This window comes from Artemia sp. Qi Xiang Cuo, chromosome 1, assembly GCF_049724085.1.
Source record: "Artemia sp. Qi Xiang Cuo chromosome 1, ASM4972408v1, whole genome shotgun sequence".
NCBI classification, from domain to species: domain Eukaryota; kingdom Metazoa; phylum Arthropoda; class Branchiopoda; order Anostraca; family Artemiidae; genus Artemia; species Artemia sp. Qi Xiang Cuo.
In genome coordinates this window covers 96,575,146-96,601,706 of record NC_142794.1, presented here as the reverse complement: position 1 = coordinate 96,601,706, position 26,561 = coordinate 96,575,146, and the positions used below count along the sequence as shown (strand labels likewise).

Sequence of the window (26,561 nt, the reverse complement as noted above, 5' to 3'; positions counted from 1 at the left end):
GATAAGTGCAGTGAAGATGTTAAAAGTAGAATAGCCAATGCCCATGGTGTCTTCACAGTTGAAAAAAATTTGGAAGAGTAGGAAGACAAGTCTACGAACCAAGACTAGAATATTGGAAGCTACAATAATGAAAATGGCCAAGTATGGTTCTGAAGTGTGGACGCCCCATAAGACGGATGGGGATCTTCTAGATGGGTACGTATCGGTTATATAAAACACTCGAGAATTTCGATCGTGAATGATGCGAACATGACACAAGAAACTGATCAAGCTAATTCTTTGTACCACACAATCAGCTTTGGCTTGGCTTAAAAATAAATTGTAGTTATATTTTATTTAATAATTTAGTTGTTTTTTTTTTGTTTAGGTTAGGTTACGTATTTAATATATTCAATGATTTACCCCCCCCCCCCCTAATGTGTAAATATATATCCCAAATTTGTTTCTAAACTACTATTACATTAACCAAACTTCACTTCTCAAGTATTTATTATATAACCGATAAGTACCTCTAGATGTTTTCCATGGAAACTGCTTAAGGATTGTTTTGGGTATCGGACAAACTGACTGTATCTTAAACACTAAGCACTGCAAAAAATGTGGTTTCATCCCGCTTTCTATGGCTATAATGAGAGAAAGGTTGAGATGGCAGGGACACATTCTGCGGATGAAGGATGGCAGATTGTCAAAGATAGTCCTTGTCAGGCAACCATTTACAGCCAAAAGAAAAGCAGGTCGTCCCCGAACAGGGTGCGAGGATATCATAAGAAATATTGAACAAAAATGGGAGCCTCTTGGTAGGGTACATAAAACATTGCACATACGCCCCTTCGACGTTTCAACTTAATAGCTTCGCCTTCACAGAGGTATTGCAGTCGCCCCTGAAATATCACATATATGCCTTTTTGACAGCTTGAATGCTCATAGTGTCTTTTGAAGTAGTTCAAAAACCCCTTCCAGTTGCCCTTGAAGTATCAACTTAATATTCTTAGCTGCTCCTGAGTTGTTGCATGTATTCCATTTCAACAACCATGTTCCACTGGGTGTCTTTTGATTTAGTTCAATATCCTTCATGACATTCCCAGAGAGTTTCAACTTTACATCGTAAGCCAGTCCTGAAATAGTACAGATACGCCCTTTTTACTAGTCAGATGCATAAAATGTATTTTGATTTAATTCAATGTATCCCTCATTTTTCCTTGTACGTTTTAGATTAATATTCTTAGCTGCTCCTGACATATTACCGATATTTTATTTTGACAACCTTGATGTACTTGGTGTCTCCTGATTTAGTCTAAATCTATACCCCCCCCCCCCAAGATTTCCATAAAATTTCTACCTAATGACCCCGGCCATTCCTGATATATTACAAAAGCGTCTTTTTGATGATCTTAATACCAATAGTGTTTTTGATTTTGTTCAACACATAAACTATAAAAATCCAGAGATATTGCATATATGCCCTTGAGGCAACATGGATGCATATAGCGTCTTATGATTTTGTTGAATATCCCCCTCAACGTTCCTTCAGTTTCTACTTAATATCATTAGCCGTATCTGATGTTACAGATGCATTGATGTTGACGACCTGGAAGCCCATAATGTATTTGAATTTGCCTTAACATGCACTGGAAATTTCAACTTAATAACTTTAGCCATTCCTGAAAAATTGCAGATACGTCGTTTTGGGAACACGGATGCACATGTGTACCGTGAGTAAAACGCGATGTATTTAAAATCAAAATAAAGTTCCTTCTTTCTAAAGATAATTTCGACTTCCTCTAATTAAGTTTAAATCTAGTTTCAAAAAGAAAGAAAAGTCCTCAATCAGCAAAGAGAAAAATTGCAGTTAGCCTCAGACAAAGAACGGCGCTATCCAAGCTTTAGATTTCGCTAAGATAGTGGTAATAAAAAAGATGCTACGCACAATATCTCTAAGGAAGTTTAAATTATAAGAACCGTGTGAACGTTTGAATCATCAGAAATATTTAAAACAATTTATTGGACGAAGGGTTCACATCCTTGGACCACTTGAGCCAATTGTGAGCCAGTTCTTAGAGCGCAGTACAAAAAAACTACGTTTGATAATGGGGTAAAAGTGCTTTTTGGAGGGATTCGTAAACGAGAGTCAGGACCATTTAGATAGAATTATTTTGGCGTACGATCTTTACAATTCTTTCATTGTTGTATATCAGTCACCGTTATTGTCATTTTGAAGTGACCCACTGCTGTTCAACTAAATATGTAAATCTCAATAAATCTATTGCTTTTTACCTGTGTTTATTTCATTTTATATGTTTGTATCTAGCCTAACGACAGGTAATTAGTTCGCGTATCTCCAAGGGACGTTCCCAAGGAATCTGATCTACAGATAGCTCAAGGAAAATAGGTCACATTCATATGGCTACACATTCTATTTTCTCTCATTAATTGAGGGTGGCGTAGGCCTTGTTGGCACAATCTTTAGCGCTATAAGCGGCACTATCAGAGAACTTATAAGGTGTAAGTTCACGACCTTTGGGCATAATATTATCTTTGACGCGGTCAATATTTATGGCCACAATTAAGCCCATTCCCTTTCTTTTATAGCCACACTTTCTTTATAGTCACATAAAAATTTCATCGCTACACATGGCGCGGCCTGTAGGTAGAATAGCCCCAACCTTGTTGGAAATGTAAAAGTAATCAGTGTTAGATGTAGAAAAAAAATCTTTAGTATAGTAGCTACCCTAGAACCATGAATAATCTTAGTCCGGTAGATGAATTTTAGATAGAGACGTAGAATAAAATAAGAAGAGTAATAGAGAAAATTTTTAGCACTCCTGAGTAAGCCAAAATATAAACATGAATTATGTAGAATAAACAGTTAATAAATTGCGAACATTTCAAAAAGCCCAAAGGCAAGCAAGTACTAATGACGGGACGTCATTAAATAATGGGAAGGGTAATATGTACCGTGAGTAACATGCGATATATTTAAAATACAAAAATAAAGTTCCTTCTTTCTAAAGATAATTCCGACTTCTCTAATTAAGTTTAAATCTAGTTTCAAAAAGAAAGAAAAGTCCTCAATCAGCAAAGAGAAAAACTGCAGTTAGCCTCAGACAAAGAACGGCGCTATCCAAGCTTTCGATTTCGCTAAGATAGTGGTAATAAAAAAGATGCTACACATATATCTCTAAGGAAGTTTAAATTATAAGAACCGTGTGAACGTTTGAATCATCAGAAATATTAAAAGACTTTATTGGACGAAGGGTTCGCATCCTTGGACCACTTCAGCCAATTGTGAGCCAGTTCTTAGAGCGCAGTACAAAAAAACTACGTTTGATAATGGGGTAGAAGTGCTTTTTGGAGGGATTCGTAAATGAGAGTCAGGACCATTTAGATAGAATTATTTCGGCGTACGATCTTTACAATTCTTTCATTGTTGTATCTCAGTCACCGCTGTTGTCATTTTGAAGTGACCCACTGCTGTTCCCACTGTGTAACCACTGTGTAACGACAGGTAATTAGTTCGCATATCTCCAAGGCACGTTCCCAAGGAATCTGATCTCCAGATAGCTCAAGGAAAAGAGGTCACATTCATATGGCTACACATTCTATTTTCTCTCATTAATTGAGGGTGGCGTAGGCCTTGTTGGCACGATCTTTAGCGCTAGAAGCGGCACTATCGGAGAACTTATAAGGTGTAAGTTCAAGACCTTTGGGCATAATATTACCTTTGACGCGGTCAATATTTATGACCACAATTAAGCCCAGTCCCTTTCTTTTGTAGCCACACTTTCTTTACAGCCACATAAAAATTTCATCGCTACACATGGTGACTTTTTTTAATTCAACATCCCACTAAACAAGCCCCCAATTTTCAAACAAAATACCCTTGGCCGTTCCTGATATATGTAGATGCATCCTTTTGACCACTTTGATACATTAAGTGTATTTTGATTTAGTTCAACACCCCACTCAAAATTCCTAGAAAGTTTTAACTTGATATCCTTAGCTGTTCCACAAGTATTGTAGACAAACCCTTTCGACACATGGATAGTGCATTATGATTTATTTTACCGTCCGTCTCAACGTGCCATGTAAGTTTCAAATTAATACCTTTAACTGTTCTTGATATATTACAGATGCGCCCTTTTGAAATAATTGGATACAATTAGTGTTTGGATACTTTTAGTTCAATAGCCCTAAGCAATACCTAAAAACTTCAACTTAACATCCTTAACCATTTCTAGGGTATAGCAGAAGCACCCTTTCGACAACTTCTCGCTGCAATAGCGCCTCGAGGAGGTTCAAATCTCCCCAATATTTTCTGAAAGTTCACCTTAATACCCTTAGTCGTTCCTGGGCCATTGCAGATGAAGCTTTTTTACAACCTGGTAGTAGGCTATATTGTGTCTTTTAATTTAATAGAATATTTCTTAATATTCTCTGAAATTTTCTATTGATACACTTAGGCGATTAAATGAGGTACTTCTTTTGACAACAATGACGCAAGTCTCCAGATTTAGTTCAACCATTCCCTGAAAATTTCAAGTTAGTAACCTTAGCTATTTCTGAGATACGGCAGAAACGTCCTTTTCACCACCCGAATACGCATGGTTTTTTTTCATTCATTTTATCAACCCCTCAGCATTCCCTGAATACATAATATTCTAAGCTATTCATATACACCCTTTTGAAAACCTGCATGCACAAAGCTTCCTTTAATTTAGTTCAACCTCTTGCTCGACAAGCTTCAACTTAATACCTTTAGCCGTTCCTGACGTATCATAGACACGGATTTGGAGGACATGGATGCACATCGTATCTTATAATTTAGTTTAAAACCCCCAACAACAAGCCCTGGAAGTTCAAATGTAATACCTCAGCTAGTGCTGAGATATTGCATCTATGCCATTTGGACAAACTCATTCGATTTAGTTCGATATTCCCTGGAATTTTCAACTTAATGACCTTGACCGTTCCTGGGATATTGCATATATACCTTATTAGCAGCTTGGATACACATAGTTTCTTTTGATTTAGTTAAATACCCCATCCCCCAAAAAAATATTTCCCGTATGTTCCTACTTGAAACCTTTAGCTTTTCCTGACATACCGCAGATATGCCCTTTTGACAACCTGGGTGCACCTAGTGTCCTTCGATTTGTTCCGACATACCCTGAAAGTTTTCACTTGATACCCTCAGAAGTTTCAGCTATATTGTAGATGGAAATTTTTAGAATATGGATATGCACACAGTGTCTTTTGGTTTCACTGAACATGCACTGAAAGTGACAATTTAACACCCTCAACTTAATATCCTCCATCATTTCTTAAATGTTGCAGATTCGACCTTCTCAAAAGGAAGACACACATATTGTTTGGTTTAGTTCAACATACCTTCAAAAATCACTGAAAGTTTGAACTTTCAGTGATTACTCGTTTCTATGATCCCTTAGTCATTCTTACGGTATCGCGGAAACACCCTTTTGACATCCTGGACGAACGTAGTCCATCATGAACAAGCACATTCTCCACTTCTACATTTACACTTCTTTCACAATCTGCACATTCGCCTTTCCAATTTTATTTAAGAAATAATTTACTCGACTATTTCCAATTATAATATACTTTAGCTGGTGTCTAATATTCATTTTAGATGCAGATATTAAATGACCTTTTGGTGAGAAGAATTGTAAAGGCCATGAGCTCACTCTATTCATAAAAAACTTGATAATATGCCATTATTAATATAGCCTACCTATTAATATAATACCATTTTTCATAGAGAGTGCTTTTCAATAAACGCTTATCTAAGAAAAAGGGAGCGAGATGTCATCTGGTTCAAAATTCAAAATATATTTTACCATCTCATCTGTATATACACTGAGTGACTTTGCCCTACTAGATATTTTGACGACTGGTGTAGAAAATTCTGGCCAATATTCTGGTCTGCTTCTTTTTGCATAACGCATCATTGCTAATTCTTTAGCTCTCAAACCTATTGGTAAAACTCCCACTAACGCTGTCATAACATCATTTTGAGCGGTGAGGAAGGATTTTGTAATTAAAATTAGAGAAAGCCTTTGAACTTAATTTAGCATTCGTACAATATATTTTTTCTTGAATGATGGAAGCCATACAGGGACCGCCTATAGAATCGTGCTGTTGTAACCGACCGGTACAACCTTTTAGAGCACAAGGTTTTAGCCCCCAAGTACATTTAGCTACACACATTAATTTTTTTAATTAAAGTTTTGCTGGATTTATCCTGTTTTTAATATGTTCCGTCCAGAGTAATTCCCTGTATAAAAAAATTCCTAAATCTTCAGCTGGCTCTATTTTTTCAATCACATTACCATTAAAAAAAAAGGTGAGGTTTAGCCCAGCGCTCAATGATTCGAAAAACCTTAATGCTGTCGACAGATCAGAATTTTTGCTAGTCGGCGCTAACAGATAAATGATATAGGAACTCCAAACTTTACTCGTGGTACTCAGCGATAAAAAGGACAACTTGCTCTTCAAATGAACCTCTCCCGATTTGACATCAAGTACCGTAGTTGTGATTACTTTAAGAAGTAGCTGAATATTGCATAAGTTAACGATGCATACCTAATTGTTATATATATTCAAAACATTTTTAATGCATAAAAAAAAAAAAAAAAAAAAAAGCTCAGTCATCTACTCTTCTTTTTCTGATTTGAACAACCAAGGGTGTAATGGACATCAGCGTCCAAATTACCCAAATCAAGTGTCCATTATTCTCGGTATTCCAGGTATATAAACACTTTTACTGCTTTTCACACGTCGCTTCCTGCGGGAATCCGGTAAGAGATACAAGTTCGTCATACATCATAGGCAGTGCCTATGATGTATGACGAACCCGCTACATGTCAACCCGCCACAATTATACAACTTGCCCATTATGCTTTAAAACTAAATGTTGTTTTAAAATAAATCAAAAGGCATTGTAGTTATGGTTGCCAATAAGACACCTCAGCAGTACATTGAGAATGACCGGGTGTATTAAGTTGAAACTTTTGGGGATACTACTATTACTACTTCTGCTTTTACAATTTAAATAAATAAAAAGAGTGTAAGCGTATCCAGGTCGTCAAAGAGCATAGAAAAAAACTTTTGGGAATAATATTAAGTTTCATTTTTCAGGTAAAATTCAAAAGCTATAAAATTAAATTAAAAAATACTGTTTGTGTCAGGATTAAAAAATTTTGAGAAAGTTTCTACAACATACAAATAGCTGCCCATATTATGGATTATTATAGAAAAAAAAACTGAAAAGATGTAAATATTATTTTTTCCATGAAAAAGACTATGTCAATTAAATCGAACAGAAATTAATTTAAAAAACTTTTTCCACAAAAAACTTTTTTTAAAGAAAAGTAAAGAGCTCCATTACACCAATAATGAGCAAAAATAAAGTCAAATAATCTTCCAAGCGTAAAACTACCACAAACCACTATTAATAAATAAATGAAACTCCGAACGGACAGAAATTACAATAAATAGCCGAGTCAAACTCAAAACGAACAAAAATTAACAAAAGTAGGGCTGATAACCCCCATGCCTTCTCAAGACTAGAACACAATTTGTGCTTTACTGAAAACAAAAGACGTTTGAAATATTTTCACTTTTTTTACTTTCATAAATAAAAAATTGTCAAAACTTTAAGGAACAAATATCAGTATATGTAAATTAAACTGACAATCCACGGTAATTTGTTTTTTTTTTGTTTGTTTTTCAGTAAGGCCCAAATTATGTTCTGGTCTTGAGAAGGCATGTGTTAAGTCGAAAATTTCTGAAAATATAGAGGGGAATATTAAATTAAGTCAAAAGATACCATTTGCATCATGGCTGTTAAAATCGCGAATCGGTAGTAACTCAGGAACAGCAAAGGGCATTAAATTAGAACCTTCATGGAAAGTTTAAGAAGAATCATGAAGTGAATCAACAGATAATACAGCAACCGAGTTGTCAAAAGGGCGTATCTGCAATGTGTCACCAACAGCTTATGGTATTAGTTTGAAAATATCAAAAATGTATTGAACTAAATCAAAAGATACTATTTGTTTCCAGGTTGTCAAAAGGGCGTACCAGTAATATCTCAGAAAGGGCTGAGGGTATTAAGTTTTAAACTTTCAGGGAATGCCGAGGGAGCTATTGAACAACATCAAAAGAACTAAGCACATCCAGTTTGTCAAAATAGCATACGTGTAATATCTTGGGAACGTCTAAGGGAATTAAATTGAAGAATTCATGGATTTTAGAGGGGAATGCAGAACTAGATTAAAAGATACCATACACACCAATGTTGTCGAAAGGGTGTATCTGCACTATCACAGGAGCGACTTAGGGTATTAGGTTTAGACTCTATAGGAAAGTTGAGGGGGATGTTGAACTAAGTTAAAACAAACTATCTTCATCCATTTTGTTAAAACAGCGTATATGCAGTATCTCAGAAACAAATAAGGGTATTTAGTCGAAGCTTTCAGGGAGTGTTCAAAAGGAATGTTGCATCAAATAAAAAAAACCTTAACATTTAAAATCAGCTGCAACTTTGTCAAGTGAAGAGTTCAATGGGTCTATTATAATTGGTATCTTTGAGTACTTGTAGATTAAAATGTCAGTTATTTATGAAATATTATCCTTTACGAAACATAAACAGGTTTTAGAAAACTGACTGACGTTAGAAGAATTTTGGATGTGTAGAAACTAAGAAACTAGGATGCGCATTTTTCAGCCCCGCTAATGCAAAGAATTTTTAACTTCTTTTAAGAAAGTGAAATTTCATTGCTTTTGCTTCTTGGACTACTGTTTTAGGAAATCCGATATTAAAATCTTAGTAACATGAAAAACATCCAAAGGATTAGAATAAGGAAGTTCTCCAGATCAAGGGGCTCGGCACCCTACTCCTGCCACTAAATGACGAGCCTGTATGTGAAGTCAAAATTTGTCACCCATTAATGCACACCTTGACGGACAGGGAAGCGAAACCCTGCTAGCAAAACCACGCCTGGTAACACATGGTAACAAGTGTTTATCTTTATTTGTGAATAAGCTTTGAATTTGAATGAAACATTTTTTTTTACTATACAGTTTCTCAAGTCGTTTTCCATTTTTCACTTAATAAGGAACTGGATGGGGGAGCCTTCAAGAAGGACATATAGCCATCCGATTAAGGATTTTTGGACAAGGTGCAAAAAAAAATTTTGTTATGCCACCCTATGCTGGTTTTGTCAAGAAAAAATTATACTGTGCCTATACATATAAATATTAGCTGTCGAATGAGCCCTATTGTCTTAACAAAAAAAAAAAAAAAAAAAAAACAGGAATCAGGACCGTCTAAGCGTTTTATAATATAGGAGATTCTGATTTGATTTTGAGCCTTTAAATAGGCTTCTCCCACTCTCCGGTTCCACTCTAGTGCTGGAAGAAAAAAAAATCAGCACTTAGAGCAATTTTTCAAAAGATTATTTTCGTAATTAACTAATACTGTTAAGAAAAACATAGATAACACTTGTTATCCTTAACCATCCGTCAAGGGACCAAGTTTCGCTTGCTGAAAAGACTTTTTTTTAATAGCTTTAATTTCATTCTACTTTATTTGGCAAACCTTTTGCATATCCATGCTGACAAATTATTCAACACTATCAGCAATCAAATTAAATTTTAATGCATATTTCAATATTTAACGCTGACACTCATCATCAGCAAAATTTATAATAGCTATTTGAAGTTTCTGTGACGTCATTTATGTGAAGTATGTTTTTTCCCCAAAACTAAGACTTTAAACAAATTTTCTCCAAAGTCCTGACCTATTTATATCGTCTTTTCACATAGAAAAATGTTGCTATACAAATTTTGAGAAAAAATGTAGTGTTGTTTTCGAAGAAAAACGCATACACACATATGTGCACAATGATTCCTCAAGATAGAATGCATTCACTTTTTTAATTCGACATCTTTTTTATAACATCTTTAGTAATTTTCCTTACTAAGGGGGCTGGGAGGAAAATTTTACAAGAGAGGGAGCTGTAAACGATTTTCACCCATAAAGATTATAATGGTACACTATATGCTTCCCAGTCTTTTGACTCGAGAAGTGGCAACAAAGAGTTATGTTTGTCCCACGTCGCTTTTTACGAAGATTTTATCAAGATGAATCCACAGAAAGTATGTTGACATGATCAAGATCTTAGAATTGAGCTGAGCCACCAAACATCTCTCTATGATGTTGCAATAGCTTGCTAGTTCAGCACATAATTTATAAAGTCATTAGGGAGGTTAGGAGGGGGTGAACAGAAGGGGGCAATATGAACTTCAGGTTTAGAATTTTCCGCCATGGACATTAAATGGTACCCTTTTCGTGCTTCCAGACTTTTCACTCCGGATAGGTCATCAAAATTGACATTTGTGTGTCATAAGGCATATGTTGATATCATCAAGTCAAATTTATGAAAAGCACGCAGATATAAAAATTGGCTTTCAAATGAACCCTCAAAGAGCTTTCAATTATTTTCCTGTGTCTCACTGGCCGCAAAGGGAAAAACGAGACACGTCAGTAAAATGCAAAAATACCCTTTCACTTGCTGTTCAAGGTGGGGTATTGTAATTTATCCTGTATAAGATTATCAACCAGGCCAATCCCGATAGTGCAATGCTTTTTAAGCTTCGAGCTACTATGGGCCATGGTTTGCTCTTTACTAGGTTGAAGCTATCACTGCAACTAGGATTCCTTATTACGCCCAGTTCGATAAATGAAACTGTCATATCCTGCAGTTTTGATCTGGAATGGCCTATATGCTTTGTACTACCAAAATATTTAAAGAAATTTGATATTCTTTGACTTTTTTGCCATGTATTAACTGTAGCCTATTTATTGAATTATTATGTTTGTTAAAATTGCTAATTTAACATTATTTTGTGTTGCAGGAGCAACACTTTGGTCTTGTCATGCTTCCTTTTCAATGTCTGCCGGTACCAGACTACTGCTAGAACGCGGTAAGGGCCAACCTCCACTGTGTATTACAAAAAGTGTGGAACTCATGCTGGATTCACTAATATGACATTATATTTTGTAAAGTAATTGAGTAAGTAATTCTAATTGAGCCTGAGTCTGGAGTGTGTGAGTCAAAGAGGTGAATTATTGTCTATCTTGGAGACGACTATCACAAGTTATGTAGCTAGCCATTATTTCTTTCCATCAAGCCATATTTCTGCTTTCGACAGGGAACCACTGTTCTAACTGTCAAGCAATAACAGACCCTTTTCAAATCGAAGTTGGACTAAAATCGAAAGATTGTCAAGATTTTACAATGATTAGCTGGTCATCTTACCAAAAAAATCAGAACTTTTCCTTTGCTCCTTTTTAGTTATTGATAGTAGAAAGTTGGTCCGGGGAAACAAAAAATCAACTTGTGAACCAAGAAGTTTTCGAGTTTCCTTAAGAGATTTGTATCCATAAATACGTTTGCGAAAATAAGGGCGTTAAACAATACGTAAGTAATTTCTTGTTTTATACAAATATCGATGTTATATTGCATTATTTTAGTTCATCTGCTGAAGACGGCCAATGTGTATTTGACTGAAAAATCCAGAGACATTTTTGTTTTTCACTGTCAAATAAAATGACTTTCTCAATACAACTGTTATTTATATGCCTATAGTGGCGCAGTTGGGTTGATCACAGCTTAGTAACACGGAACTTGAGTTTGAACTCAGAAGCAGCAACACACTGGAGGGCTTGAAATGCTATTCTGGTGATAAGATTATGCAAAAGCTTCTACATACGAATTCGAAAAAGAAGACAAATAGTCTTTAATGAACTGATGAAAGTATATGACATCAATCTTCGTGCAAAAATCCGTTCAAGCGAAACACCATTTAGAAAATTTTTAGGGTTGACAACTTTAGTGCTGTGGTACACATTAGAGAAAAATCAGGTTCAAATTTCCCTGGTTACCCGGTCCATCGTGCTTTGATCACCTCTGCAAAGATGGGTTTCCACATTCTGCTATTTGGTACAGGTGCCTATTATTTGCTTCTCATGTATTTGGGATAAGAAAAGTCTGTATTTCATGTTTGCCACAAAGATGCTCTTTCTCTCTTTAGAAAAATGGGAAAAAAACGAAAAATGTCTTGTTGGATTAGTAAAGATTAGCCAAGATCCTAAAGATACCAAAATATTTGTGTGCCTCTTTATTCCCCTACCTCTCGTTCTATGGGTGTTGCACATCAGAAGCCAAAGAGAATGTTATGTGTGGTAACAGCTCCTCCATTGTTTTTTTTTTTTTTGCGTGTGGCTTGTAAACTTCACAAGTTTGAAACAACCAAAAGAAAACCCGTGGGAAATCCAGGTTTTCAGGCAAAAATAGACTTAGGATAGAGCAAGAGGACAGAAAATTATTTCATGTTGATGTCCGTGGTACTCCCAATATGGTACTGTGGGAAACTTGGGATTTGGATAAGTTTAATTATTAATCATAATATTTTACTAACTAAATACTGAAAAAACTATCAATTTGCTAGAATAAGAGACGTCTTAATCAGTTGTTCTGACTTAGATTTTGCTCCTTATGAGCAACCCTACTGTACTATCAGGATTTCCCAAATTGGAGTGCGACCACAATCCTTCACCGTTATTGATTGAGGCGAAAGATGCCATCTGCAGGCTCAAGAATAACAAATCCCCAGGCCGTTGATGGTATACCTGCTGAAATACTTAGTTGGTTTTACAATGCTAGAGAAAATCCTTCATAAAGTTGTTGCTGCTGTTTGGACAACAGGCCATTTTCCAAAAGCATGGGCAAAAGCGGCGATAGTACCGTTCCATAAGAAAGGCAAAAGAAGCGACTGCGAAAATTATTGACCCATTAGCCTCACCAGTCACCCAGATAAAATTCTAACAAAGGTTCTCGTAAACCAAATCAGAGACCATATACAGACCACATCATCAGTGATTATCACGCCAGTTTCCACCCTGGAAAATCATCCAGGGATAAAATTTTTGCTCTGAGACAACTTAGGGAAAAGTAACTTGAGTTCGGAAGAGAAATCCAACTATTAATTGATTTCAAACAGGCCTTTGATTTTGTACGGCAAAACGGACTATGGCATGTTTGGGCACACTATTGTGTGACCGAAAATTTAATCAATATTATTCAAAATATGTACGACAACCACCGCAGCTACGTTCAGACCCTGGAAGCCCATACAAAATAGTTTGCAACAGCTTCAGGTGTGCTTCAGGGTGGCATACTTTCTCCCCAATTATTCAAGCTTTTCTTGCACACTATCCTATACCTATTAGAAAATAAAACAGGCCTGAACATTACCAGTTTCCATAAGAACCCTAGCTTATACTGACAACCTCACTATGCTTGCTAAAACTGTACTTAGATTACAGGCCCAAGCTTCTGAACTAGAATCCACAGCAAAAAGCTTCTGTATGACCATTAATCCAAAGAAGACAAAAGTCATGTGAACAATGAGAGATCCCAGCCCATCTCCTGTTCATGTCACAATAAGAGGCGAAAAGGTTGAATCAGTCACCCAATTCGTATAACTAGGGAGTCTATTGCGATCGGATAATAGTTGCAGTGATGACATAAAAAGAAAAGACTTGCATTTGGAAGTGCAAGCTTCAAGAGGCTCCCCCACCTCTTGAAGAATAAACATCTATCAATACAAATAAATCAATGACTCTTTGATTCCTTAATTGTCCCTGTTGCCCTATACGCCTGCGAGACGTGAACTCTGAAACTGGAGGACTAGCGAAAAATTTCAGTATTTGAAACAAAATGTTGCCCGAACAGCCACTACAACATACCTCAAAGTAGTCTCTAGCCAAGAACTTTGGGAACAGCCAAAGCGAAAAACAGCAATACTCCGGAAAGTGCGTCCACAACGACTTAGATATTAGGGTTTGCATTCACAAGATGGAGAAATTGCAACTTCTGAAAGTTATTTTTGAAAGTAGAGTACACAGCAGCCGCCGCCCTGGCATACCAAGGAAGAGATTGCGAGGCAACTTCAGAAATCCTGCAACTTTGAAAGCAAGCAAGATAGCCACCCATCCTACAGAGAGCTGACCCGTCAACGTGCAAAGAAGATGACCCTAAGGCAACCCAAGAGGATGACCAGGACATAATTTGTTTTCTAGCAGTTTGTTTTCTTCCAAATATTTCAGCCTGGAAAACCAAAGCAAATCTTCCCAGATGATAACTAATTACGAAATGAAGTAAAGTAGGCTAACATATTATTTTTTTAAGGCGCTCTAGGTTCTCTTTAAGTTTCACAGCATTTGAACATGATTTCAGGCACACATTCTTACATTTAAAATTTTATGTGAGGTTTAATAAACTAATCCTAGTTCAAGTTTACAGAGCTCTCCTCAGTCATGTATCCTACTTAAGGCTCATAATAATTAAGAAAACTTATTGAAAAACCATAATTAGTGTGCTCTATCTAAAGCTGTTCAAGCATCAAAATGAATTTCTTGCAAAAAAAAAAAAAAAAAAAAAAAAAAAAAAAAAAAAAAAAAAAAAAAAAAAGATGGTCTCACAACCCCATGGGACATTTGAAACCAACCAAAAATATGATTAGCTTACTGGTATATACAGTGTACCAAGAAGTATCAATCTGTAAAAGGAGGAAATATAGCATATTCAGCTCCAAAGTCCAAAAAGCAAATAATTGATTTATGCAGTTTCAATGAGTACTTTTGAACACAATTCACAACATGTACATTGCATATTGAATACCAAACATTACAAAATCAATTGCAATAAGCTTAGACCTATTAGTGGTGAATGGTGGCCTATCAGGTCGTGGTGGTGAATGGAGTTCATCTGGAAGGATGCAAACTTTGTTTGCTGACCATGTGCCACAGGATATGGGGCTTAAACCCCTAACTAATTGCTCTGAGCATGGCTGGCTGCCCTAACATCACAGGCTTGAGTGGAGCCCACCCAAAGTTTTCTTAATCAGAACCCAGGCCTAGGGGCGGTTGGGATTGCAACTCTCCTCCTGAAAATAATTGCAACAAAAAGAAATGTTACTCAAGCTTCAGATTTTATCGGTTTTAATTCATCACAACCTCGGCACGCCCCTGGACATCCGTTGACCCTTTCTGACCAACATGGGCTGAGAATAGCCACCTTGAATATTTTAACCATGAGTAACCCCTGATCTAAAGACCTTCTCCAGACTGGAGATGTTGAGATGTGGGATTGAGATACTAGGAATGACAGAAACACGCCTGACATGATCAGGCAATGAAGAAATCGCCAGTACAGGTCACAGGATGATCTGGTCAGGTTAAACCTCCAGTTGAAGCAGCAGTGTAGGCCTGCTCCTAAACAAGAAGGCAAAGAAATGCCTCATATCCCACAATCCAATATTGGATAGACTAATCAATGCCCACTTCAACCACAAGCATGGGAAGATGTCGATTATTGTGTGCTATGCACCAATGAGTGTCTCTCCAGTGGACAAAAGACAACTTCTACTCAACTCTTGACATCTGCTCCAGTGGCGGATTCAGGGGGCAAGGAGCACCCCCCTAATATAGTCTAAAGTAGTGCAATTTACTTAATTAACACAAGTTTGTGTTAATTAAACTCGCTCCTAATGAGTTTATTAGATCAACCTATTTTGCCCCCCCCCCTAAAAAATTCTGCATCCGCCACTGATCTGCTCTATCTCAGATTTCCCCTCACGATGTTTTGGCTCTGATGTGCGATTTCATTGTAACTGTATCTAACCCCAGCGGAGCTTTTAAATCTGTAATTGGACTGACTATGCCTGACTCTTTTAACGAAAATGGGACCCCACTCTTCCAGCTGTGCGCCATGCACAAATTGGTCGTTGCCAACACCCTGTTTCACAGATAAGACATCTATAAGCCAACATGGTATAGCAACAACGGGTGAACACGGAAGATGATTGACTATGTCATACTCAACCAAAGATGGCTCTCATCAGTTACAAATTGTAGAACATATTGTTGCACTGAGATAGGGAATACTGACCATCAATTAGTTGCTGCAAACTTCTGCCTGTGTCTTAAAGCCCATCCTTTAGAACAGCGCCAATCAAAGTTGGACACCCAGAAACTAAAACTTAAGGTATTCCACCAAAAGTAGGCTACTCAGTTGAAATTCAGAATAGGTTTGAATGGTCACTTTGGCTGATACTAAAATGAATGGGTCTCCCTAATAAATACTGCTGCCTGTTCAAGGTACTCTACACTGGTACAAAAAGCTCTGTCCAGGTTAATGGTCACCAAAACCCACTATTCAAAATAGATACTGATGTAAGGCGTGGCTGTGTTGCTGCTCCTGAACTTTTCAATGTGGTGATTGATTATGTCAAGGATTGATCAACAAATTGTGTAGTATCTATCTGTAAAAGGAGGAAATATAGCATATTCAGCTCCAAAGTCCAAAAAGCAAATAATTGATTTATGCAGTTTCAATGAGTACTTTTGAACACAATTCACAACATGTACATTGCATATTGAATGTCAAAGATTATTAAATCAATTGAAATAAGCTTAGACCTATTGGCGGTGAATGGTGGCCTATCAGGTCGTGGTGGTGAATGGAGTTCATCTGGAAGGATGCAAACTTTGTTTGCTGACCATGTGCCACAGGATATGGGGCTTAAACCCCCAACTAATCACTCTGAACAGGGCTGTCCTAACCTAAACTAATCACTGCCCATTTCAACCACAAACATGGGAAGATGTCAATTATTCTGTGTTATGCACCAATGAGTGTCTATCCAGAGGACAAAAAGACAAGTTCTACTCAACTCTGACATCTGCTCCAGTGGCACATCCAGGGGGCGAGGGGGCGCCCACCTAACTTAGTCTAAAGTAGCGTAATTTACTTAATTAACACAAGTTTGCGTTAATTAAACTCGCTCCTAATGGAAGTTTATTGGATCAACCTATTTTGCCCCCCCCCCTATGAAAATCCTGTATATGCCACTGTTCTGCTCTATCTCAGATTTCCCCTCACAATGTTTTGGCCCTGGTGGGCCATTTCAATGCAACCGTATCTAATCCCAGCAGAGCTTTTAAATCTGTAGTTGGACTGGTTACCCCTGACTCTTTTAACAAAAATGGGACCCCACTCCTCCAGCTGTGCACTATGCACAAATTGGTCATTGCCAACACTCTGTTTCACAAGACAGACATCTATAAGCCAACATGGTATAGCAACAATGGGTGAACGCAGAAGATGATTGACTATGTTATAGAAGGCTCTCATTAGTTACAAATTGTAGAACATATCATTGCACTGAGATAGGGAATACAGACCATCAATTAGTAGCTGCAAACTTCTGCCTGTGTCTTAAAGCCCAGCCTTCAGAATGGTGTCAGCCAAAGTTGGACACCCAAAAACTAAAACTTGAGGTATTCCACCAAAAGTAGGCTACTCAGTTGAAATACAGAATATGTTTGAATGGTCACTTTGGCTAATACTAAAATGAAAAAATTTCTTCAACCAATTACTTTATTCCTTAAGTGGATCTCAGAAAGGATAGCCAAGCAATATCACACTTTTAAAACCTGACCAGTTCTCCTTTGCAAAACTTCAAGGCAGTATAAAAAAGGAGTTAAATTGCAGCACATTGGTTCTAAAGTATCAAGTTTTGAGCATCAGAAAGACCAAAACACATTGATTTGCAAGCAAGTAAAATATTTGGTCTAATAGATAGAGAGTAGGTGCAAAAAACAACTTCTGCAATGGGTACAGGGGGAGGGCTCACTTGAGTAGCAGCTACAATTTCATTTCTAAGAAGTCTATGAAGAAAAAGAATCGAATTTCCATCAAGAAAAAATCCGTTTTGAGAAAACATGTTAAATATAAAAAGAAAATATAAATTGAATAAGATGAAAAATGGTCAATGCAGCTATCCCAAAAATTCAGGATTGCTCCATATATGTGTTTCAAACTTGACTTCCCTTTAAAAACAGCACACTATGCTACAGCAATTCTGGTTTTGCACCAGGTTTTATATCCTTCATGGGATTCAATAGAAGTAGCAGGTGTAATTATAGCCTGCAAATGCCTTATAAACCATATTTTTTAAGCCCAAATTTTCTGACTTCAGCAAAAGGTCCTTCACACATTATTGAAGGGAAACCTTGAATTTCAGGCAGGAAGAATTTACATCTCTTTACTCTAAGCATGCATTTTTGCTGGTTGGAACTGTATCTAAAAATAAAAGACACTCACCTTACAAGGGATGGTAGGCAACCTTCAATTTCTGTTAGTTCATTGAAAATCCTCTCCAGGATTTCAGGAGGCAATTGGGTGGCCCATGGACTTTGCTGATTTAAACGCACTTTCTCAGAGGCTTCTGAAGGCACATTACAAGGAACATGTTTACCTGAACCCTGCAAATCCTTTAAAGGCCAATCTTCAAATTCACTTTCACTTGAATCAGGCTTTCTTTTTTTTGCCCTTTTCTTTCTAGATGATCTCTTCTGTTTCTCTTTAACTAGCGGTTTTTTTAGAAAGTCTGGTTTCATCAGACTATAATCAGGATGAGGCCTTGATTTTGGTTCAGGTTTCAATTTAGGTTGATGTTTTGAATTTGGCTCACTTAGGATTACTTGAGGATCAAGTATAGGTGGTATACACGATACACTAGCAGTAGATCTTGATATTTTAAGCTTAATGCCCACCTTATCTGAACATACTTCACTTTTGAAATGTAAACTATTTTCACGCTTTCGTTTCTTTCTGTGCTTCCTTCTTGAAAAATGCTCCTGACAAAGAATACAAGAACAGGTTTTAACTCTTTGATTCACATCACCTTCATTAGAGGAAGGAGATAGCATTGCACTAGAAGATTGATCTGTTTTGGTTTCATTTTGCACCAGTTTACTCCTATCACAAGGAACCGATAATAAATCACAGGGAGAAGAACTAGTACTTGGTGGGGTTTGGAATACATCCATTACACAATTAGTAGAAGGTTTTGTTTTGACTGGAAGCTTAGAGCTGTTATGCAAAGCTTCCAACTTGCGCTCAACCTCATCAATAGGATCAAGAACTTTTGGTGCTTTCTCATCATTTCTGAATAACACTTCAAGTTTTTCATCCACAGAACATGTTGTCTTAGATAAATCTTCTGGCTCTAAAGGAGAAGCAATTGCATCTTCTGATTCTACCTTTGTCTTTCCTTCATTAATGATTTTACCAGGGCTAGTGGCATGCAAAGAACTCAGAGACTCATGAATAATCATATCACACTCAACAGGCTTATTGCACTCATCTGGTTTATTGCATTCATCAGGTGTTGTAGAGCAGAAACTGTCATTTAAAGTCTCAGCAGTGAAATTTTCGACTTGTTTGTTGATCAAATGTGTTATATCATCAACCACTGGATCTGCTTCAGATGCTCCAAAATTATCACTAAGATTATTTTCTAGTATTTCTAAAGTTTTGGGATCATTAGGAATACAAGAGGGACTACTAGAAATATACACTGAACTTCCAGAAGTGGCTGCTGACAAGTCTAACAGTCCCATGTTCTTTTCAAACTGAAAATTACTTAATTTGATATTCTCTGTCAACATTTCTATTGGCTTGTCACTTATTTCAGATGGATGCATATTGTCACTTAAAGAACTTTGCAAGCTGAAACTAGTGTCTAATGTATGATTAGAGATATTGGGCAGTTCATTAGATCTAGAAAATTTGTGAGGGCTTCCTATAAGTTTGCCAGATAGGATAGGATTCTCTGCTGATTGAGGCATACTGTATGGACTGTCTACTGACTGACACAATATAGCTTGGCTTTCAGCTGATCTAGGAAAGCTATATGGACTCTCAGCTGGCTTTGAGAATGGACTTTCAATTGGTCTTGAAAATGGACTTTCAATAGATCTGGAAAAGGGACTTTCAATAGGCCTCGAAAATGGGCTTTCTACTGATTTCGAAAATGGACTTTCAACTGACTTTGAAAAAGGGCTTTCTACTGATTTTGAAAATGAACCTTCAATAGTCTTTGGAAAAGGAGTTTCGACTGGTTTCCCACACTGGTAGACTGTATCCAATTTAGGTATAAGATCAAAACCATAGGGGCTGCCCTTTTGTCCACAATAAGGGCTTCCTAGAGGTTTGACTGGATTGTATGGGCTTTCTTGAGTCAAAGTGTAAACATTATCAGATGGAACCCCTATGTTGCATGGACTTTCCACTGGCTTTGCTAGTCCATATGGACTCCCAACTGATTTATTCATGTTATATGGACTTTCCAGGGGTTTATTTAAGCTATAGGGGCTACCAGCAGGTTTAGTTACTCCAAAAGAAGGTTCAATTTGTTTCCCTGCACTATAGGGGCTTTCTATTGCTTTATATGAGCTATCAGATTTCACTGATCCATATGGACTTTCTAATTGTTTTGTATATGGACTTTCAGGAAGTACTGCTAGTGGTTGATATGGACTGCTAGTAGGCTGTTGGTAGGGGCTACTTTTCTTTGAATATTGTTGAGTAATGGGCTGACTTTGGAAGTTATTTAAGCTATAGGGACTACCAACAGGTTTAGTTACTCCAAAAGAAGACTCAATTTGCTTCCCTGCACTATAGGGGCTTTCTATTGCTTTATATGAGCTATCAGATTTCATTGATCCATATGGACTTTCTAATTGTTTTGTATATGGACTTTCAGGAAGTGCTGCTAGGGGCTGATATGGACTGCTATTAGGCTGCTGGTAGGGACTATTCTTCTTTGAAAAATGCTGAGTAATTGGCTGGCTTTGGAAGCTGTTACCATTTTTAGTGCTATAACTACCTAAATCTGGTTTAGCTCCAAAACCAGCATTTAAACTTAGAATATTACTTGTCAAGCTCAGAGGAGTATCATTATTGTAAAATCTACCAGATTCTTGGTATTTGCTGAAGGTATTGAATCTTGGCAATTCTTGTGCACACTGCAATGACAAATCACTCCCATTGTGAGACTTGCTTTTCAAGTAGTTTTTTCCACTCTCATCAACAGAGCTATTTAAAAACTGATTGTTGTGTTGAAGTGTTGGAGTCACAACTGGCATTTCATTTTGTTCACCAGTATGACCATCACCAAGAAGCTGTTGAAAATCAAAGTCCCATGTAGATGCATCTTGAGCAACTTCTTCATTATTAAATTGAGAAGTATCATTGGTTGGATAATCACAACCACTTCCAAAGAACAGATCATGAAATTCTGATGCATCCATTTGTTCAAACCATACCAATCTCTTTGGATTCCTAGAAAATAATAAATCTCAACATTAATGTTTATATGACTATTAACGTTATTATTTTTCCTCATTCTTTATTTTTTTAGCTTAGAATCTTGTTAAAAGGCTGAGGAGTTGGTGACCCCTGACTTAAAAACGTTTCCAGGAGTTTTCGAACAATTACAACGTATTATCTACAACTCCCCCCCCCCCCCCTACACACACACACTCACACATAGATAAATTATCTTCATTTAGAAATACATATTAAACTTTAACATGATTAACATCCAGAAGTGCAAGGCAGTATATTTTGGGAAAAAGAATGAGAAGTGGCAGTACCATATGAGTGGGGGGATGGCTCTAGACAATCAATTGGTTCCTTGGTAGCTGATAGAGATTTGGGAGTAGTCATTGATAAAGAATTAAAATCCCACATACACACAAAAACAGTGGTTGCCAAAGCATCTCAGACCCTCGGAATAATTAAGCATCCATTACGTAGCAGATCATCTAAAGTCATGACGAAGCTGTACAAGGGTCTCGTGCGACCATTGCTGGAGTTTGGGATGTGTGTTGCCACGCCTCTGAATAAGAGTGACCAACAGAAAATAGAGTCTGTTCAAAGGTGCGCAACCAAAGCTGTTGATGGATGCAAGAACCTCGACTATCCATCTCGCCTGAACAAACTACAGCTCCCAACACTTGTCTACAGACAGCAGAGGGGGTATGTCATTATGGCTTACAAGCTACTGCATGCTGATTCCTCTTCTCAGAGTCCTTTACAACTCGACGAATCATCCAGGACAAGAGGGCATAGTAAGAAGCTGCTCAGAAAGAGAGCTCACAGCAGACTCCGCAACCACTACTTCTCCAATAGTGGTGGGCCCCTGGAACAGTCTTCCCAATGCAGCTGTCACTACTTCCTCTGTCAATGCATTCAAGATCCCCATTGATAAGAATTGGTCCACCAAACCATGGAAAACAGAGTGGGACGCCACCGAACCAGTGACTCCCCATCGTCACTGACCACCAACTCTACAGGATCTTTCCTTATTTTGCTGGACAATGCGATTTAAGGTAATGATTATTTTTTATCAAACAAAACTGATTCAACCATTGGAAAACTACCCGAGCACCAAAACTACTATAAAACTACCTAGATTATCAAACCAAATCTGTAAGTTGCCATACAACAGTCCAAAATCAAAATACTTTCCCAGTAAATAGTTCTGAGGTAAATCAAGTGATTAGCATTGTGCTCTGGGGCAAAACAAGTAAATAATTACATAAATAATCTGAGGCAATTCCAAAAGATTACTCTTCATGGCACAAATGTTGGCAAAATATACATTAAATCTAGTTCTCTGGCAAATCAAAATGATTATTCCTTCTATAGCATGGAAAAAGCACCAGACACATCCTAATTTGTGTTCCTGATTTAAACAAACAATATATGCATATATTTGCAAAACATAACCATTTCTTTACTAAATTCGAATGACAATTCCTCCTCATGATTGATGAACCATTAACCATTTCCTTTTGTACTGATTCAAGGAGCAAATACACAATGTTTATAATCAATGTGAACAATATTAGCATTGCTCAGTATTTTAAATTAATTCAATATTATGAAGAGCCCAATATTTCCTTTTTCTATTAAAAGAAATGGATTACAATGCATTGTTGTAATGTTGTTCTGTTTTAAATCATGTTTTTAAATAAATGATATATTAACTGCTCCCTTGAACTAAATAGAGTCTCACTACATTTAGATCCTATTCAAGGCTACATGTACATCTTGCAAATTTTTGGCAACTAAGACATACCTAAGTCATTAAAATTTATACCAGCTCCTGTCTGTCAAGTAAAAATATGACTTTTATCAAATAGATCAAGCTTAGCTTATGGTTTGCAAAAATTTAAGAAGCATAAACCAATGTAAAGAAGATAAATTGAAGACGTTTTCAAATAATATGCTCCAAAAGAGATATAATTAATCAAATGCTTGGTCTGCATCACTGAAGACAGCCATAGACATTGCAAACATTAAACTTAGCTTTGTCAAGTGATACTAAAAACATAAATATGCCCTGGTGGTAGGTTGTCTATTGAAAAAAGGAGTCAGTGCAAAGGTACCATACAAGTAATAGACACTTTATGCTGTTATTAGTCTGTCAATTACTTTTTGTTTTAATTAGCAATTAGTCCACTGCAAGAGAGGAGAATCTAATTTTGAAAACTTTTACAGCAGCAGACAGGCATGCAAGAAACAACAAGCCAGATAGGGTTACTTGAGACATATGCAACACCAAAGCAATTTCAGAATACCCAAGCAACATCCAAAGAACCTACCACAAGCAAATACCCAAAAATATACTCCACTGTACAAACAATAATAATGTACAAGATTTCCATTCCTCTTCTACAGCTAGACTAGGAACAGATTGCCACAGCAGCTAGTTTCAAAGATTACTGGACACTTTTTTGAATGCCTTAGCTACCTCTGGAGGCAGAGGAGAATCTAGGTTGTAGGATAATTAGTTTATTAATTAAAATAACTTCTGTATAGCACATTTCAGCATTTGTGTCCAATTAAAAACAATTTTGGAACAGAGCTAGTTGAGTCTCCTTTGAACTGTTACTTCTCAAACTCTTAGAATTCATCAATATTTCAAACTTCACTTCTTTATATTGCTGTATTCTATTCCCTTGACTACATTTCATATTCTTTGCAATAGACTGCCTAAACTGAATAAAGATGTCACTCATTTTGTACCTCTAAAAAAATGACTAGAAATTTCTTGACTTCAGCTTGATTGCTTTGTCTTTCTTCTTTCCCGTTGCAATTTTTGTCTTCCTAATATCATCCAAATTGTTTGATTTAGCTAAATAATAAACCAATGAATGTGTTTTTTTCTTTTTCTATGCTATACTAAATTTAGTATTTGATATAGGCTAACTGTGTTTCCTTTGCCCTGAAACCCAACCTATTAAATCTTTATGCTTATATTTGCATAATTTTGTCTGTTAATAATGTAAAGAATAATTCGTATTTTTTAATTACCAATTGCATCAAATACATTATGATTCTAGCTAGCCAGTGAATCTATTGCTATAGCTCAGTGTCAGTTAAGCTGGATTTAAAAATGAAAAGCCTATTTTTCTTGACAGAAATGAGGAATAATATGATTGGTTTACAGTTGTGCTTTACAAAAACAAACCAATGAATCTCTTTATTCTCTTTGATTAAACTACATATCCTTGTCTACAGATGTCAGACATCTATGCACTGTGCAAAAAGTGGAGTAGCAAAGTACCAATGCTACTGGGCAGTTTTTGAATTTTTTGGCAGATTTTGTCTGAAAATACCATTTGTGCATAGACAAATACTTTTTGCTCAAAGATAAGCTGTCAAAACAAAAGTTATGCTGCTAAAGTTTTGGCAGCTTTTGGAATTCAGTCAAATTCTGCTACTGACAGCTTTGGAACTTTTTCTATATGTGGTAGTAACATGTTGCTGACTTGGGAACTTCAAAATAACTCTTCCATCTTCAGTAGGCCTTTTCTGTGTGAAAACAGAGCTGATCAACAACTATGAGAACAGATTTTGTTTATACAGAACTGTGGATCAAAAATAATTTACAAACACATGCATTTTTTCATTGCTAGAAAAAATTGCAACATTCCTGAATCACTTGAACATAGTTTTATTAATTTATATTGGACTTCTTTTCACTTTGGTAATTTTCACTGCTTATGCATCTTTTCACAGTTAGACAAAAGTTCCAAAAAAGTTTCAGTTTTGTACAAATAAACTAGTCATATACCTTTTAGAGGGGTACTGAAAGGTGCTTTTAAAAAGAGCTCCTTCTAGCATTTTACTTAAGGCAAAAGGCAAAGCTAATAATAAATGTACCAACCCATATAATATTTTGCCTTGGAATTTACAGTTTAATTTGGCAAACAAGCTTTACAAACAACAATTTCAATTGTTACTTCTGTTAACACTGTTGGTCAACAGAACCTTTGTTGGTCAACAATCAATGATTAACAACTCAACAGGAAAGATTGTTGATCATTCACACATCCTGAAAAAACCTAGTCACTGCCAAAGTGTCAGCTATCATTACACAAGGGGAAACTCATAAAGCTACACTCACAATTGAGGGTATACACAATATATATTACACTGGAAAAGTAGTAAATTACTGGAACCAAACAGTCTATACTATGTAGGACTAAACTGTCTGCACTCCATTTGCCCAGCATTTAAAATATCACCTTGACAAGCAGTGTGGGAGGAGATAATAGAGAGCTTTAACTGGAAAGGACTACAAGTATGGATTGCTTTAAAGTTCTCAAATATTAGATGATTAAGGTGATTCCAGATGGTCAATGATTCAAAGTCAATCTAACCATTCAATTTCCCATGTTCAACATTAAGATATTTTATTCATTCAGTATTCAACACAACCCACCATTAAATGCTAATTTGGTTAACACATTTAGGAAGCATTAAACTTTTTTGAAAGCAATCCTTTTTTACACACTTATAATAAAATGGAAATATTCAGTAAAACTATAGTTTAGGGCTTCTTGCTATCTGGGAAAGCAGTTGAGGCATGCAAATGAAACAATAATGAAGTTTTTTGAAGCCTAATAGTAATTATTTTTAGATTTATTATTTAAATATAGTTCCATAATTTTTGATTTTTTAAATTAGAAAGTTAGCTCTATCTCAATACAACAAAATTTGACTACAAGAAAATGTGTTTGAATGTGACCTAAAATTAACTTACAGTACAACCTCTGGTAAGTCATTTTTTCATGGAGTGCCTTGGGCCTAGCTAAGTAGTGTACCCTGGGACTATATTCAAGGTACACTATTTACTGGTGCAGATTCAGTGAATTTCATTCTGTAGCATTTATATCCCAGATTCAGAGCAAAATGCATTTAAAAAATTACTGCCTAGGCCCATACTAACCATCTTCCATGTGACAAAATAAATATAACATACTTAAAAAAATAATAGATCATTAATCAAGCCTTGCCCAAATGCAATGCCAAGAAACCAAGCCCAAAAAGAAAGAAAACAGTTGAATTATGCATTTTGACCAATGCACCTGAAAAAACTCAAATTAAGCCTGGAAAAGCAAGAAAAAAAAAAAAATGTAAAACTCAAGCTTGGACAGACATTGAGGATACCTAAGATATCTAGTGCAAAGGATCTGGGTATTCAATGGAACATTCAACAGAACCTTGGAACCCTGGTAATAACAAAATAGAGACTGAAAGTTTTGCTTG

At 36.4% G+C, this 26,561-nt stretch overlaps 1 protein-coding gene across 2 annotated transcripts in view; it reads right to left on the bottom strand.

Annotated features, from left to right (window-relative positions):
- Window positions 1-26,561, bottom strand: part of LOC148956965 (uncharacterized) — a 113,193-nt gene that overhangs the window by 81,348 nt on the left and 5,284 nt on the right. For both annotated transcript variants that reach the window (XM_089087963.1, XM_089087969.1), the window contains exon 2: window positions 18,255-21,278. In XM_089087963.1, coding sequence (XP_088944089.1) covers window positions 18,255-21,247 — 2,993 coding nt within the window. In that variant the 5' untranslated portion in view covers window positions 21,248-21,278. The remainder of the gene's footprint in view (window positions 1-18,254; window positions 21,279-26,561) is intronic.